General features: G+C 47.9%; 1 protein-coding gene across 1 annotated transcript; it reads left to right on the top strand.

Moving 5' to 3' along the window:
- The first annotated feature begins 5508 nt into the window (after positions 1-5508).
- On the top strand, positions 5509-15683 carry slc39a7 (solute carrier family 39 member 7). Its single transcript, XM_079749431.1, has 9 exons — positions 5509-5579; positions 5701-5859; positions 6242-6743; positions 7044-7212; positions 9205-9291; positions 10073-10195; positions 12658-12756; positions 14727-14923; positions 15428-15683. Exons 3-9 carry the CDS (start codon positions 6264-6266, stop codon positions 15680-15682), a joined length of 1410 nt encoding a protein of 469 aa, XP_079605557.1. The 5' UTR covers positions 5509-5579; positions 5701-5859; positions 6242-6263; the 3' UTR covers position 15683.

The raw sequence follows: 15683 nt of genomic DNA, 5'->3' as shown, positions 1-15683 counted from the left end.
GGAGAGAGGAGGCTGAGGAGGTGGAGGAGGAGAAGGAGGAGGAGGAGAGAGGAGGAGGAGGAGGAGGAGGTGGAGGAGGTGGAGGAGGAGGAGAGAGGAGGAAGAGGAGGAGGTGGAGGAGGTGGAGGAGGAGGAGGTGGAGGAGGAGGAGAGAGGAGGTGGAGGAGGAGGAGGAGGAGGAGGAGGAGAGAGGAGGAGAGAGGAGGAGGAGGAGGAGGAGGAGGAGGAGGAGGTGCAGCACCTGGTTGTAGAACTCCTTGCAGCCCTCGGGGGCGTTGGTGTAGGCGTCGGAGGCGGCGTTGTACTCCACCCTCCAGCTCTGCTGCGACATCAGGGTGCACAGCCAGCGGTCCTCTCCTGGAGGGGGGTGGCTGTTAGACTGTCTGTCTGTCTGTCTGTCTGTATGTTAGACCAGTGTTTCCCAAACTGTTTTTCTGGGGACCAATCTTTTTTTAAATAACAAACCATCGCGACCCAATTGACAATAGGCCTTATCTATAAAATTGTGAGAAGAACAAATTTGTGCATAAATGAACATCCCTGAACTATTTTTGTGCCAATTCCGCATCCCCTTATGTATTAACTTAAACCAGCCATTTCGAAGAGTGAATCAGAACTTTGTTTTATGCACTTGTTATTGAAAACATAATACACGCATTAAATACTTTATAAATGAGACCAAATAAATGCATTTAGGCAGAGTTAACATTTCCTTGTTTTGGCTATCTCATTGTTTTTATTTCCTCTCATCATTAAAACACAATGTACGTTAGCCTATCAACTAGATTCAAAGTTCTAAGTCCGAAAAAAATTATCAGAACAATACAAACATTCAGTACTATCAGAACATGCTTCTTGTTGACAGTTTTTTAGATGCTAATGTGTTTTTTGTTTTTCGTCTGTCTGGCGGTCAGACTGAATGTTTGTCTGTTCGTTAGACTGTCTGTCTGTCTGCTCCAACAGGATGTGGTCACCCTGGTATGACAGGAAGTGGTCACCCACCCTGGGGGGAGGGGGGCGGGGGTTGGCGACCCACCCTGGTCGTACTGGATGTGGTGCAGTGGGGGCGGTGGAACCCGGGTCTCAGACGATTGGCTGTCGGATCACCTGACCTCACGGCTTCTTTTGGCCTTTATTTAACGCATCAGCTCCGGATCGTTTTCTTTCTGTGCGTGTCGTGTTATTTCAGTTTCAATTGCTGTCATTGCTTTTTAAATAAAATTATAATAGGTTGTTTGATTGTGTTTCAAATCAAATAATGCCAAATAAAAATATGAATAACGCGATAACACTTCATGAAAACACAAAATAATACGTTTTTGTAAAAAAAAAAGAGTGAAATAAATAAGAAAAGCTGCCCAACATATTGTGAGTTGTTAAAGGTAATGCATTGTGAGTTGTTAAAGGTAATGTATGGTGGGTTCTTAAAGGTAATGTAGTGAGAGTTCTTAAAGTAATATATGGTGAGAGTTCTTAAAGGTAATGTATTGTGAGTTGTTAAAGGTAATGCATTGTGAGTTGATAAAGGTAATGTATGGTGGGTTCTTAAAGGTATTGTAGTGAGAGTTCTTAAAGTAATATATGGTGAGAGTTCTTAAAGGTAATGCATGGTGGGATCTTAAAGGTAATGTAGCACAGGTTCCTAAATGTAATGTAATGAGAGTTCTTAAAGGTAATGTAGTGAGAGTTCTTAAAGGTAATGTATGGGGGAGGAGAGAGGAGGAATGATGGAGGAGGAGGAGGAGGAGGAGGACTGATGGAGGAGGAAGACTGATGGAGGATATATTTTGTGTATTTTGTACAACTCTCTGTATGAAACCCTAAATGCCATTGGAAGGTGTTGTGAGAATGTAACTCCCCAGAGACATGCGCGCCATCACGCAGCATGCCTCCGGCGACCTCCAGAGTAACGAGGTACTGCGCCCGACCCACACCTGTCCCTACACAAAGTAACACACGGCTCCCGACTCACCAGGACCACGGTGTGCTTGGAGGGCAGTTTGGAGCCGAAGAAGATGGCCTTCCAAACGTTCTTGGATGGATGGAGCTGGGTGGAGGTGAGGGGAGGGTGGTGCAGTACCTTGCTACAGAGCGCCAGGGCGAACACCACCAGGCCACACAGGCAGCCCAGCAGGAAGGGGAGGACCTTGATGTACTTCCAGGGCGTGGCGCCATCGTGGACCTCTGGTCGCTCGTCGAAGGTGTCCCAGAGCTTCCAGCTACGCACACACGCATACGCACACGCACACGCGCGCACACATTCAAATGTACAAACACACACACACACACACACACACACACACACACACATACACATTTACAGACACACAGGCAAACACGGACACACACACACGCACACACACACACACAAACACATTTACAAACACATACCCACAGGCACACACGGACACGCACATGAACACATTTACAAACACGCACACACACACACGCACGCGCACACACACAGAAGAACGGAAACAAGCGCGCACAAGCACACACATGTAAACATTGCACACACACGCACACAATCACACATGCGTAAACATTGCACATACACACACGCACACACGCACACACAAACACACACATGAAAGACCACACGCACACAGACACACACAATTGTACTCCTCGTTGGTAATTGTAAATGTTTACATTTCGCTAATCAGTATGGCAATATAATTAAATATATGAAGTAAGTATAATTCTTTTAAACAATAATAATGCATTCTTAAATTGTGAATTTACGTACAGTTCATGAAATATTTAATAATCATTAATGTCCCAACTGAATCTCTGTTCTGCATTCTACTTAATTAATATGCTTTTAAATGTTTTATTCTTACTCTTGATGTTACACTGTTTACAATTAAAGTTTATTCCCAGTGGAACTGTCTTTGAACATTTAGAAATGAGGGATATAAATAAAATATATCACAAAATTATAATATTAATAACAATAATAACAATTATTATTATCATCATTATTACAATTATTATAAATAATACTATTAGTAGTATCATTATTATTAATATTTATATTAATATTAAATAATATCGATTGAAAATATATATTATCATTATTATGAATTATAATTGTAATAATAATAAATGTAAAGACATAACCATCCTGTGTAATAATGAAATATAATTATTATTATATAATATTATCTAAATAACTAAACTGCTCTATATATTATGTATATATTAAAAAAAATATATATATATATATACAAACATTAAATGTATAATGAAGGTTTACTAGTAGGATGCGTGTGTTTCCCCTGCAATGGCTTTGTGAAGGATTTCTGCCTTCATTTCTCCTACCATTATATACCAGACACACACCCACATGCACACCCTCAAACACACGCACACACACATACCAGCAAAATGATGTGATACTGAAACGTTAATGTGTCACACTGAATTTCTGCACACTTATTCAAATCGTATCAACCTCAAGTTCCCCCACTTCTTTCTGACAACTGCTCACCTGAAGGAATGACAAGAGAGGTCTAACGACTATGATTCATATTTATCTTTACTTCAATTGAATATTCCGCTTACATTGAAATCGTTTTCTGTTAATGGTAATGGTGAATAACCAGAGTAAACTACATCCACTAAGATAAAATCAGAATCATATCTCTGCCGCCAATAATATCCCACCTGTTTCCTGTAGGCCAACCGAATACAACAAAGGAAAATTCAGTTCTGTCCCTTTTGAATTTGGATCGTTTATTTGGTTCAACCGCAAAAGCCATTAGAAGAATGTACGCACTTACTTGGTGTTGTAGGTCCTGGCACTTCATGAACACACTTATTTTATGTTGTACGTCCATAAAAACAGTACTTATCATCGTGAAGCGTCTTATCCTAGCCATCTTTGTACTATACGGGGAATGGGTTAACCTGGTGATGGTTAGTGCTCGGCACTTGGTTCTATGAACATCCTCACTGCACCGACAGAGATATAGAGTTGTTTCTCTTTCTCCTGACAAATGGACTTATTGTAAGTCGCTTTGGATAACAGTGTCTGCTGAATGCCCTGAAGGTAAATGTTAGAATGGCCATGTCTCCATCATCATACAGTGTGTGTAAAGGAGAGGGTCTCCCCATGCGTCCCCGGATTAGGCCCCCACATCATGTGTGTACATCGACGGGCTTTGACCAATCAAGAGCTCCTGTTTTCAGAGCCAAGCTCATTGGCTCTTGTCTTCAGCCTCTGTGTTCTGATTAATGGCCGGAGGAGAGCGTTTCGGTCAGAACTGCTCCGATCCAGAAAGTGACTCACAGAACTGGTATGTATTAATTATCAGGGGTTTTTTTTCACCATTGTGAGCTCCTATTTACCGCCGCATCTGATAGCGTCTGGCCTCCGTCGTCAGGCCCAGCTCCGTCCTCAGGCCCACCTCCGTCCTCAGGCCCTACTCCATCCTAGGGCCCACCGCCATCCTCATGCCCAGCTCCGTCCTCAGGCCCACCTCCGTCCTAGGGCCCACCGCCATCCTCATGCCCAGCTCCGTCCTCAGGCCCACCTCCGTCCTAGGGCCCACCGCCGTCCTCATGCCCAGCTCCGTCCTCAGGCCCACCTCCGTCCTTAGGCCCATCTCCATCCTCAGGCCAAGCTCCTTCCTCAGGCCCAGCTCCGTCCTCAGGCCCACCATCGTCCTCAGGCCCACCTCCGTCCTCAGGCCCACCACCGTCCTCAGGCCCACCTCCGTCCTCAGGTCCACCATCGTCCTCAGGCCCACCTCCGTCCTCAGGCCCACCTCCGTCCTAGGGCCCACCGCCGTCCTCATGCCCAGCTCCGTCCTCAGGCCCACCTCCGTCCTTAGGCCCACCTCCATCCTCAGGCCAAGCTCCTTCCTCAGGCCCAGCTCCGTCCTCAGGCCCACCATCGTCCTCAGGCCCACCTCCGTCCTCAGGCCCAGCTCCGTCCTCAGGCCCACCACCGTCCTCAGGCCCTGTGGGCGGGGCTCTGTTGGTGATCAGGTGTGTTGAGGTGGAACGTCATGTTATTATCTGTTACCTTTACATGCCTCTGTGTTATATTATGTATACTGTGTATTGTTTTATCCTGCTCAGTGTTAATGCAGAAGTGTATTATCTGTATAGACCTCTCCCTGTTAGATTGATTCACTATAATTTATCAATTAGACTAGATCGATAACAACTATGCATCACACTTTTTGCTAATAAATAGGTGTAGGTTATGTAGTAAATATGGTTATGTAGGCTTAGATGCCGCTGAATAAAATAACTACATCTATAGTTTAAATATTAAATATAATATCTATTTATTTCTCTTAGATAAAAACATAGGGTCATTTGCGGTCAGTTGTGTGATTGGATGAAGGAAATGTGGAGGCGGGCTATCGTATCCTGACCGAAAGCTTGAGGACCGGAAGTGGTCCGTCCGAGGATAGAGGTCTGCAGCTATAGACCCTCCTCCGTGCACCCGGACTTCCTCCCGGATGTTTCTGTTGAGTCAAGCCTGTAACTGACCCAGTCTCGCGATACTTCCCTTTTTAAATTAATTCCTGACGTCTCTGTAGTACACCACCACACAGGAACGGGTAAATATCAGTGCGCTATCTTTCCTTAAACATGATTTCAATGCCTCAAATGCTGAATATTTATCTCTATGTAAGCTCACACAATATCTTAAACAACTTTTAAAAACGCTTTGTTGTGAAGGGAGAGCGGTATCGCGAGATTTGGATGAGTTGACTGAACGCCACGTCTTTGGAGAAACAGAACACCAGCTTCTAGTGGACTGGAAGTTTGGTCCTCATACCTTCAGCCCTTCTCCCGACGCACGTCCCGGCGACCAGACGTCTGTCCTCCAACCGTTAGGTGAGCCGCGGCCCGTCCTTTAAGGATGTGCATGATGTAACGCTATGATGCGCAGCAACACGTTAGCATGTGTGCTAGCCGACTAGCTGCGTGCAACAGAGAGGTGCAGTTGTGTTCAGTGGGGCTCTGTTTGGTTTGGATGCGTGTCTCCTCACCCTTTCGTTATATGTATTAACCTTTATACTTTCTAAGGCGATCTGTTATTGTTGGTCTTTGACCCTCCTTCCGACCCGTAGATGTTATCAGGGCGTGAAGGAACGCGGATACGATCACTTTGAAGGGACCGGGGGACGCTTTGAAGGAGTGCTGTTGCTGAGTCAGACTTGCGGTGACCTCCGCTGTTCACCTGAACTTTCGTTTCCTTTTTCTTTTCTCTCCGCAGCCTCTGTGAAGGAAACGTCACCATGGCTGACGTGAAGCTACTGACGCTGTCGCTGCTGCTGCTGCTGGCCGCGCAGTCGTGCAGCCCTCACTCCCACTCGCACGGCGAGGGCGGTTGCCATGGCCACGCTCACGGCGGCTCGCAGAAGAAGATGCACCACGGGGCGAGCAAGTGGAGCGCCGAGGCCAACGTGGCCCCCACCGACGAGGACGGCCACGACCACGGGCAAGCGCACGGGCACGACCACGGGCACGACCACGGCCACGGGCATGACCACGGGCACGACCACGGGCATGGGCATGACCACGGGCACGGGCATGACCACGGGCACGCCCACGACCACGGCCACGGGCATGACCACGGGCACGCCCACGACCACGGGCACCACCACGGGCACGCCCACGGGGGGGATCAGGTGGTGCGCGTGCACAAGGAGGGCGAACACCGCCAGAAGAGGGAGGCAGAGTCAGGGAAGAGAGACACGCTGGAGCTCTGGATCCAGGTGGGGCTCAATCCATCCTAAACTTTATTTACACGCAAAACATAAACAACAACTAGAGATTCAATGGGCTGAGTCATGGGGGTCACAAAGATATGGATCCGATGGCGGATCGATTGATGGATGGACATTGATTGATTGATGGGTGGATGGATATTGATTGATGATGGATATTGATTGATTGATGATGGATATTGATTGATTGGGGATGGATGGATATTGATTGGTTGATTGCTTGATGGGTAGATGAATGTTGATTGATAGATGAGTGGATGGTATTGATTGGTTGATGTTCCCCTGCAGGCGTTGGGAGCCACCATGCTGATCAGCGCGGCGCCCTTCCTCATCCTCTTCCTCATCCCGGTGCAGTCCAACAGCGAGCAGCACCAGAACCTCCTGAAGGTCCTCCTCAGCTTCGCCTCGGGGGGTCTGCTGGGAGACGCCTTCCTGCACCTCATCCCACACGCCCTGGGTGAGAGAGAGAGAGAGAGAGACCACTGTTAACACTGCTGCTGAGAGAGAGAGAGACTACTGTTAACACTGAGAGAGAGAGAGAGACCACTGTTAACACTGCTGCTGAGAGAGAGAGAGACTACTGTTAACACTGAGAGAGAGAGAGAGACCACTGTTAACACTGCTGCTGAGAGAGAGGGAGAGAGAGACTACTGTTAACACTGCAGAGAGAGAGAGAGACTACTGTTAACACTGCTGCTGAGAGAGAGAGAGACTACTGTTAACACTGAGAGAGAGAGACTACTGTTAACACTGCTGAGAGAGCGAGAGAGGGAGAGACCACTGTTAACACTGCTGCTGAGAGAGGGAGAGAGACACTACTGTTAACACAGAGAGAGAGAGAGACTACTGTTAACACTGCTGCTGAGAGAGAGAGAGAGAGACTACTGTTAACACTGAGAGAGAGAGACTACTGTTAACACTGCAGAGAGAGAGAGAGAGACTACTGTTAACACTGCTGAGAGAGAGAGAGAGATGGAGAGAGAGACTACTGTTAACACTGCTGCTGAGAGAGAGAGAGACTACTGTTAACACTGAGAGAGAGAGACTACTGTTAACACTGCTGAGAGAGCGAGAGAGGGAGAGACCACTGTTAACACTGCTGCTGAGAGAGGGAGAGAGACACTACTGTTAACACAGAGAGAGAGAGAGACTACTGTTAACACTGCTGCTGAGAGAGAGAGAGAGAGACTACTGTTAACACTGAGAGAGAGAGACTACTGTTAACACTGCAGAGAGAGAGAGAGAGACTACTGTTAACACTGCTGAGAGAGAGAGAGAGATGGAGAGAGAGACTACTGTTAACACTGCTGCTGAGAGAGAGAGAGACTACTGTTAACACTGCTGCTGAGAGAGAGGGAGAGAGAGAGACTACTGTTAACACTGCTGCTGAGAGAGAGGGAGAGAGAGACTACTGTTAACACTGCTGAGAGAGAGAGAGACTACTGTTAACACTGCTGCTGAGAGAGAGAGAGAGAGACTACTGTTAACACTGAGAGAGAGAGACTACTGTTAACACTGCAGAGAGAGAGAGAGAGACTACTGTTAACACTGCTGAGAGAGAGAGAGAGATGGAGAGAGAGACTACTGTTAACACTGCTGCTGAGAGAGAGAGAGACTACTGTTAACACTGCTGCTGAGAGAGAGGGAGAGAGAGAGACTACTGTTAACACTGCTGCTGAGAGAGAGGGAGAGAGAGACTACTGTTAACACTGCTGAGAGAGAGAGAGACTACTGTTAACACTGCTGCTGAGAGAGAGAGAGACTACTGTTAACACTGAGAGAGAGAGACTACTGTTAACACTGCTGAGAGAGCGAGAGAGGGAGAGACCACTGTTAACACTGCTGCTGAGAGAGGGAGAGAGACACTACTGTTAACACAGAGAGAGAGAGAGACTACTGTTAACACTGCTGCTGAGAGAGAGAGAGAGAGACTACTGTTAACACTGAGAGAGAGAGACTACTGTTAACACTGCAGAGAGAGAGAGAGAGACTACTGTTAACACTGCTGAGAGAGAGAGAGAGATGGAGAGAGAGACTACTGTTAACACTGCTGCTGAGAGAGAGAGAGACTACTGTTAACACTGCTGCTGAGAGAGAGAGAGAGAGAGAGACTACTGTTAACACTGCTGCTGAGAGAGAGGGAGAGAGAGACTACTGTTAACACTGCAGAGAGAGAGGGAGAGGGAGGGGAGACTACTGTTAACACTGCTGCTGAGAGAGAGGGAGAGAGAGACTACTGTTAACACTGCAGAGAGAGAGGGAGAGGGAGAGAGAGACTACTGTTAACACTGCTGCTGAGAGAGAGGGAGAGAGAGACTACTGTTAACACTGCTGAGAGAGAGAGAGAGAGAGAGAGAGAGAGAGAGAGAGAGAGAGAGAGAGGGAGGCGCCCCGGGGCGGGGCTCAGGACCACCTTACCACCCTGGTTTCCTGTCTCCCTTGTTTACAGAGCCTCACTCTCACCATGGCAACGAGGGGGCGGACCACGGCCACGCCCACACGGAGGACGCGTCCGCAGACCACGGACACGCCCACGGTAACGCCCCCTCTCTCCCCGCGGGGGTCCGGTCGTCAGGGGCCAGAGCCGGGGGTCCCTCTGAACTGGGGGGGGGTCTCCGGGCGTGTGTGTGTGTGTGTGTGTGTGTCCCACCTTGAGTGGGCTCTTGGGTCTCGGGGAGGAGAGGTCTTGGAGGTCCTGGTCCACATGCTGGGGGGGGCGTTGGGGGGTGTGTGTAGACCAGAGGTGTTTAGGGGAACACACACACACACACAAACACACAAACAAACAAACAAACAAACACCTCTACCTGACGCTAACCTTTAGCGAGAGGCCCTAGGAGGGGGAGGGGCCGACCAGCCTCCCCATTCTTTATCCGGGCCGCGGCCGGAGCCTCTGGGTCCTCTTAGGTTCCTCCTAATTTTCCTCCTAACCCAGCGGCGCTCAGCTGCACGCGACGCTGGGTTTTGGGGGGGGCGGGGCTAATGGAGCGTTATTATTGTCGGCCGATTCAGCCGGCCGGAGGCAGGCGTCCGGGCCGACCGGTAGGTGAAGGTCACGCGGACTCGTCCTCTCCACCGTTGACCCTGTGACCCTGGGGACCCAGCAGGTCGGCTGGTGACCAGAAGGCCGCTGGTCGGACCCCCGGCTCCTCCTAGCCCAGGGTGGCGGAGCCCCACAGCCGGACGCCTCGCCCCGGCTGTGGGGACGACGCCGGCTGAATGCCCCGGGAATCTGAAAATGTAAAATGTGAAATGTCGCCCTGCTCTGAGGTCTGGCCCTCTCCCCTCTCCTCCCCCCTTCACTCCTCCCCCTGCAGGTGCCAACCATCGCCACATGATGTCCGTGGGGCTCTGGACGCTGGGGGGCATCGTGGCCTTCCTGGTCGTGGAGAAGTTCGTCCGTCTGGTGAAGGGAGGCCACGCCCACAGCCACGCCCACGGTACGCTGCCATGGCAACCACCCCCGACTGCACCACACTGGAGAAACATTGCGGCCGCGTAGAGAGTGGTTAGACCAGAGAGATGTCTCTAGAGATATACATCTATAGAGATATACACCTATACATCTAGAGAGATGTAATATCTCCATCTATCTTTATATCTCTATCTATAATTTTATGTCTCTATCTTTATTTCTATATCTCTCTGTCTCTATCTTTATATCTATCTCTATCCATATCTATATCTATCTGTATATCTTTATCTATATATCTATCCATATCTAAAATATATATATATACCTACATCTATCTATCTATCGATCTCTCTATCTATCTTTCTCTTTCTATATAACTATGTATCTATATTTTTTCCATATCTATATATCCCTATCTATATATCTATCTTTCATATCTACGTATCCCTATCTATATCTATCTTTATTTCTATATCTATATCTTCCACGTAATAACTTGAAAAGGTTAATTTAGTCTAACTTGATATATTAACTTATGTGTTCATGTAAACAGACTAGTATTCCTTAGTTTTTACCTTTTGACATGTTTCGACTGCTTCCATCAAGTAGCTTAATTGATAGCGGAACTAGGGAGAACTTTAATCTATTTAACCTACAAAATGGGAGCCGGTATCTTTTGCCCAGAGGCAACAGCTCATACTCCATGTTAAGGACATGGGTTGGGTCTGTGGCTATCTTAGAACCTTGCTTCCTAACTGTGTCCTCAAAAATCTCCTTCAAGGAGGATGGAGGCTGGGTCCCCATTATTTTCCCTGCCTTCTTAACAAGGTTCTGGAGTTGTGCTTTGGCTCTTACGGTCATGTTACTGAACCATGTTGTGATGCCATAGCGTATTATAGACTCAATGGTAGCTCTGTAAAACAACATCATAATGTACTTATCCACACCATGAACCCTTAGTCTACGCAAAACAATATAGCCGCTGACAGATCTTTGAACAAACATACTCCACATGAAAGCTCCACTGTAACTTGCAATCCAAAGTAATACCCAAGTATTTGAATTGAGTGACTTGCTTGACTACCTGTCCTTTAATGGATGCAGGCTTATGATCGTCCACGCCCCTGGGATCACAGACCATCTCTTTTGTCTTTGTCAAATTTAAAATAAGGTTGTGACCGTCACACCATGATACTATGCGCTGCACCTCTGTATGATACACAGTCGTGTCTGAATGAGTATACAGAAGGCTCAATAGAGCCGTATCATCAGAAAACTTCATTACGTAATGCTCACTGTGCTTACTTTTACAGCTATTAGTATATAGAGAACTTACACATCCCTGTGGAGCTCCCATGTTGATATCCTTTACACTAGAGAGACTAGAATTGACCCTCACCTGTTGCTGCCTTCCAGTGAGCTTTTTTAATTAGTATCTGGGGAAGAATATTAAAAGCTGAACTAAAATCCATGAACAATAGTCTGGCATAAGCCTTGGGGTTTTCAGTATGTTTTAGTACAAGATGAGTTGCTGTGTTTAGAGCATCATCAGTGCCCCTGCTGTTCTGATGGGCAAATTGGTAAGGATCCAGGAGGTGTTTTACCGCATGCTTTAAAATGCCCACCATTATACGCATTATTATCGAAGTCAGGGCCACAGGTCTAAAATCATTATCATCCTTTGGGAAAGGTTTCTTAGGGACTGGAATAATAACAGCTTTCTTCCAGCTTTTTGGAATTGTATAAGTGTCAATGGAAAGTTGGAGTTAACTCCTGGGAAAAAGATTTAAGGAGGAAGGCAGAGATGCCATCCGGCCCACTAGCCTTTTTTATATAGCCCCCTAAAAACCCTGGCAAGCTCTTCAGGGTTAATTACAATTGTACTCAGTTCATCACATGTTACTGAGCTCAACACAGTTACACTCCTCCAAAACCCCATCAGCATCACAATCAAATCGCAGATGAAAATCATTCAGCGCATTTGCTAGCTCCATCTCATTTAAAGAATGCAGTGCTTCCCCCTTCTTAAAGTTCGAAATGCCTTTCACTGAATCCCAGAGCTGTTGTATAAATCTATATATCCTTATCTCTATCTATCTATCCATCTCTTTCATATCTATGTATCCTTATCTCTATCTGTATATCTATCTATATATCTCTTTCATATCTATGTATCATTAGCCCTATCTGTATATCCATCTATATATCTTTCATGTCTATGTATCCTAATCTCTATTTGTATATCTATCTGTTTATCTGTCTATCTCTTTCATATCCATATATCCCTATCTCTATCTGTATGTCTATACATTCACAAACGTATGAGGACGGTAATGGTGAATATGCTACAGTAAACACGTAGCATATAGCTTAACACGTAGCACGTAGCATATAGCTGGACGCGTAGCATGTAGCCTGACCTGTATGGATGTGTAGCTGTACTTGTAGCACGTAGTTAGACTGTGAGGAGGTGTTTCTCTCTTCCAGACTCCCCCAAAGCCAAGGAGAGTGATGGGGAGGAGGAGGAGGAGAAGGAAGGCAAAGACAAGAAGAAGATGGTGAAGAAAGTACAGACCCCCAGCACGGGTAAGGGTGGGCTAGCCTGGAGCTAACGCACCGCAACACAAAGGGCTAGCCTGGAGCTAACGCACCGCAACACAAAGGGCTAGCCTGGAGCTAACACACCGCATCACAAAGGGCTAGCCTGGAGCTAACACTGCGCAACACAAAGGGCTAGCCTGGAGCTAACACACCGCAACACAAAGGGCTAGCCTGGAGCTAACACACCGCAACACAAAGGGCTAGCCTGGAGCTAACACACCGCATCACAAAGGGCTAGCCTGGAGCTAACACTGCGCAACACAAAGGGCTAGCCTGGAGCTAACACACCGCAACACAAAGGGCTAGCCTGGAGCTAACACCCCAACACAAAGGGCTAGCCTGGAGCTAACACACCGCAACACAAAGGGCTAGCCTGGAGCTAACACACCGCATCACAAAGGGCTAGCCTGGAGCTAACACTGCGCAACACAAAGGGCTAGCCTGGAGCTAACACACCGCAACACAAAGGGCTAGCCTGGAGCTAACACTGCGCAACACAAAGGGCTAGCCTGGAGCTAACACTGCGCAACACAAAGGGCTAGCCTGGAGCTAACACACCGCAACACAAAGGGCTAGCCTGGAGCTAACGCACCGCAACACAAAGGGCTAGCCTGGAGCTAACGCACCGCAACACAAAGGGCTAGCCTGGAGCTACCGCACCGCAACACAAAGAGCTAGCCTGGAGCTAACCCACCGCAACACGACTCCATCACCTCATCATGTTTACATGCTTGATGTGCACGAAGGGAACTCCCATCCCAAAGGTTGTGGGTTCAATCCCCAGTGTCCGTAGGCTACCATTGAGTCAACAGCGAGGCATCCCCTCCCTGCTGCTAAATGTTCCGCTTCTTAAACCAACATTTCTGTAGAGATGCTTCAGATGACCGCTAAATAACTAGTCGTCTTCACACTGCGAAATATGCCCGTCTTATGCATGTCTTTTTCCCGGCATGGTCCGCGCGTTTACACGGACCGAGGTAAATAAGCGCCTTGAGCTAGCACCGCAATTTACCCTTCCGGACCCCCCACACATTGGCGGTTTCATTCTCTTTGCGATTAGACAGCTCCGCGGTTCCGGGGGCGGGACTTTGGTGGAGGTGTTGCTTCGTGTCTCTACAACAGAGACACCGCAGCGATATCAACATGAGCAGTTCTAACTGGAGGGACGGTGAAATCCGCGAGCTGCTAAGAAGGTGATGCAGCTGCATCGAACGAAGACGGGGAAAGACGGTGCGTCCTACGAGAGAGACGCAGAGGAACTTTCCTTACGAGGCTATTGTCTGGCTAAAAAACAAGCGGTCAGCAAAATAAAGAATATGTAGGCCTTTTTGAACTTGTCAATAGTTAATCGCGTTTGTAGACTCAGATGTATACTCGCTCTTGCACGCGAGTCTCTTGAATCATAATAAAATAAAAACATTTGTTGTATGCAAATTATTCTAAAGAGGTCTAGACTCCGTGCGCAGCCCCGCCTTCGCCAGTGAACAAAGCGAGCCAGCGCCGTGACGAACGGGGGATTTGACCCCCTCGGTTTTACACAGGCGAGACAATGAAATGGCCGGGAGTGCCAAACCGCGACCGAGGCGGCTTGGCATTGTAAAAATGCCTACTGACTGGGTGTCGCGTGCAGGGCTTCATCGGACTACACAAGGTGTGACCTGTACAGTACTACACCCTGTGTGTGTGTGTGTGTGTGTGTGTATTATGGTATGTTAAGTAGTACATAGCCCTTAATGAGGTTTAAGGGGATAAGTTGACTAGTTTCACAACACTAGTAACAAGTAACCAGAGAACACGACACTTGTTGTCCAAAATGGCTGCTGTTCTGACGTGTGTGTGTGTGTGTGTGTGTGTGTGTGTGTGTGTGTGTGTGTGTGTGTGTGTGTGTGTGTGTGTGTGTGTGTGTGTGTGTGTGTGTGTGTGTGTGTGTGTGTGCGTGCTATGGGGGGACTCAGAGATCAAGGTGTCGGCCTACCTTAACCTGGCGGCCGACTTCACCCACAACTTCACGGACGGCCTCGCCATCGGGGCGTCGTTCCTGGTGAGCCCGGCCGTGGGCACCGTCACCACGGTAACCATCCTGCTGCACGAGGTCCCGCACGAGATCGGGGACTTCGCCATCCTGGTCCAGTCTGGCTGCACCAAGAAGAAGGTGAGTCCTCCTCCTCCTCCTCCTCCTCCTCCAGGGAGGTGGAGGAGGAGGAACAGAAAGACATTTCTGTCATCACTACTACTGCTGATACTACTGATATACTAATACTACTGATATACGAATAATAGTACTACTAATACTACTTCTCATACTACTACTGCTAATACTACTGCTGTTATGATACTACTGATATACTAATACTACTGATATACGAATAATAGTACTACTAATACTACTTCTCATACTACTACTGCTAATACTACTACTACTGCTGTTATGATACTACTGATATACTTATAACAGTGCTAATACTACTGCTCATACTACTACTGCTAATACTACTACTGCTCCTGTTATAATACTAATGATATACTAATACTACTGCTAATGCTACTGCTATAATACTACCAATGTACCACTAATAATCTGTGAGGGCTTTTATTGTGTAGTGTTGTCCCGCTCCACTTCCTGTCCTGACGCTCCACTTCCTGCCCCCCCCCCAAGGCCATGTGTCTGCAGCTGCTGACCGCCCTGGGCGCCATGGCGGGCACGGCCTGCTCCCTATTGGCCGAGGGCGTGGGCGCGGCGGCGACGGCCTGGATCCTCCCCTTCACGGCCGGCGGGTTCGTGTACATCGCCACGGTGACCGTGCTGCCGGAGCTGCTCTCCGGACGCTCGAGCTTCGGCCAATCACTGATGGAGATCCTGGCACTACTGCTGGGGGTCGGGATGATGGTGCTGATAGCAGAGTACGAGTAGA

This window comes from Pollachius pollachius (assembly GCF_949987615.1).
Source record: "Pollachius pollachius genome assembly, chromosome: 13".
NCBI lineage: Eukaryota > Metazoa > Chordata > Actinopteri > Gadiformes > Gadidae > Pollachius > Pollachius pollachius.
The sequence above is the reverse complement of the archived record's forward strand: the minus strand, read 5'-3'. Positions and strand labels throughout refer to the sequence as shown.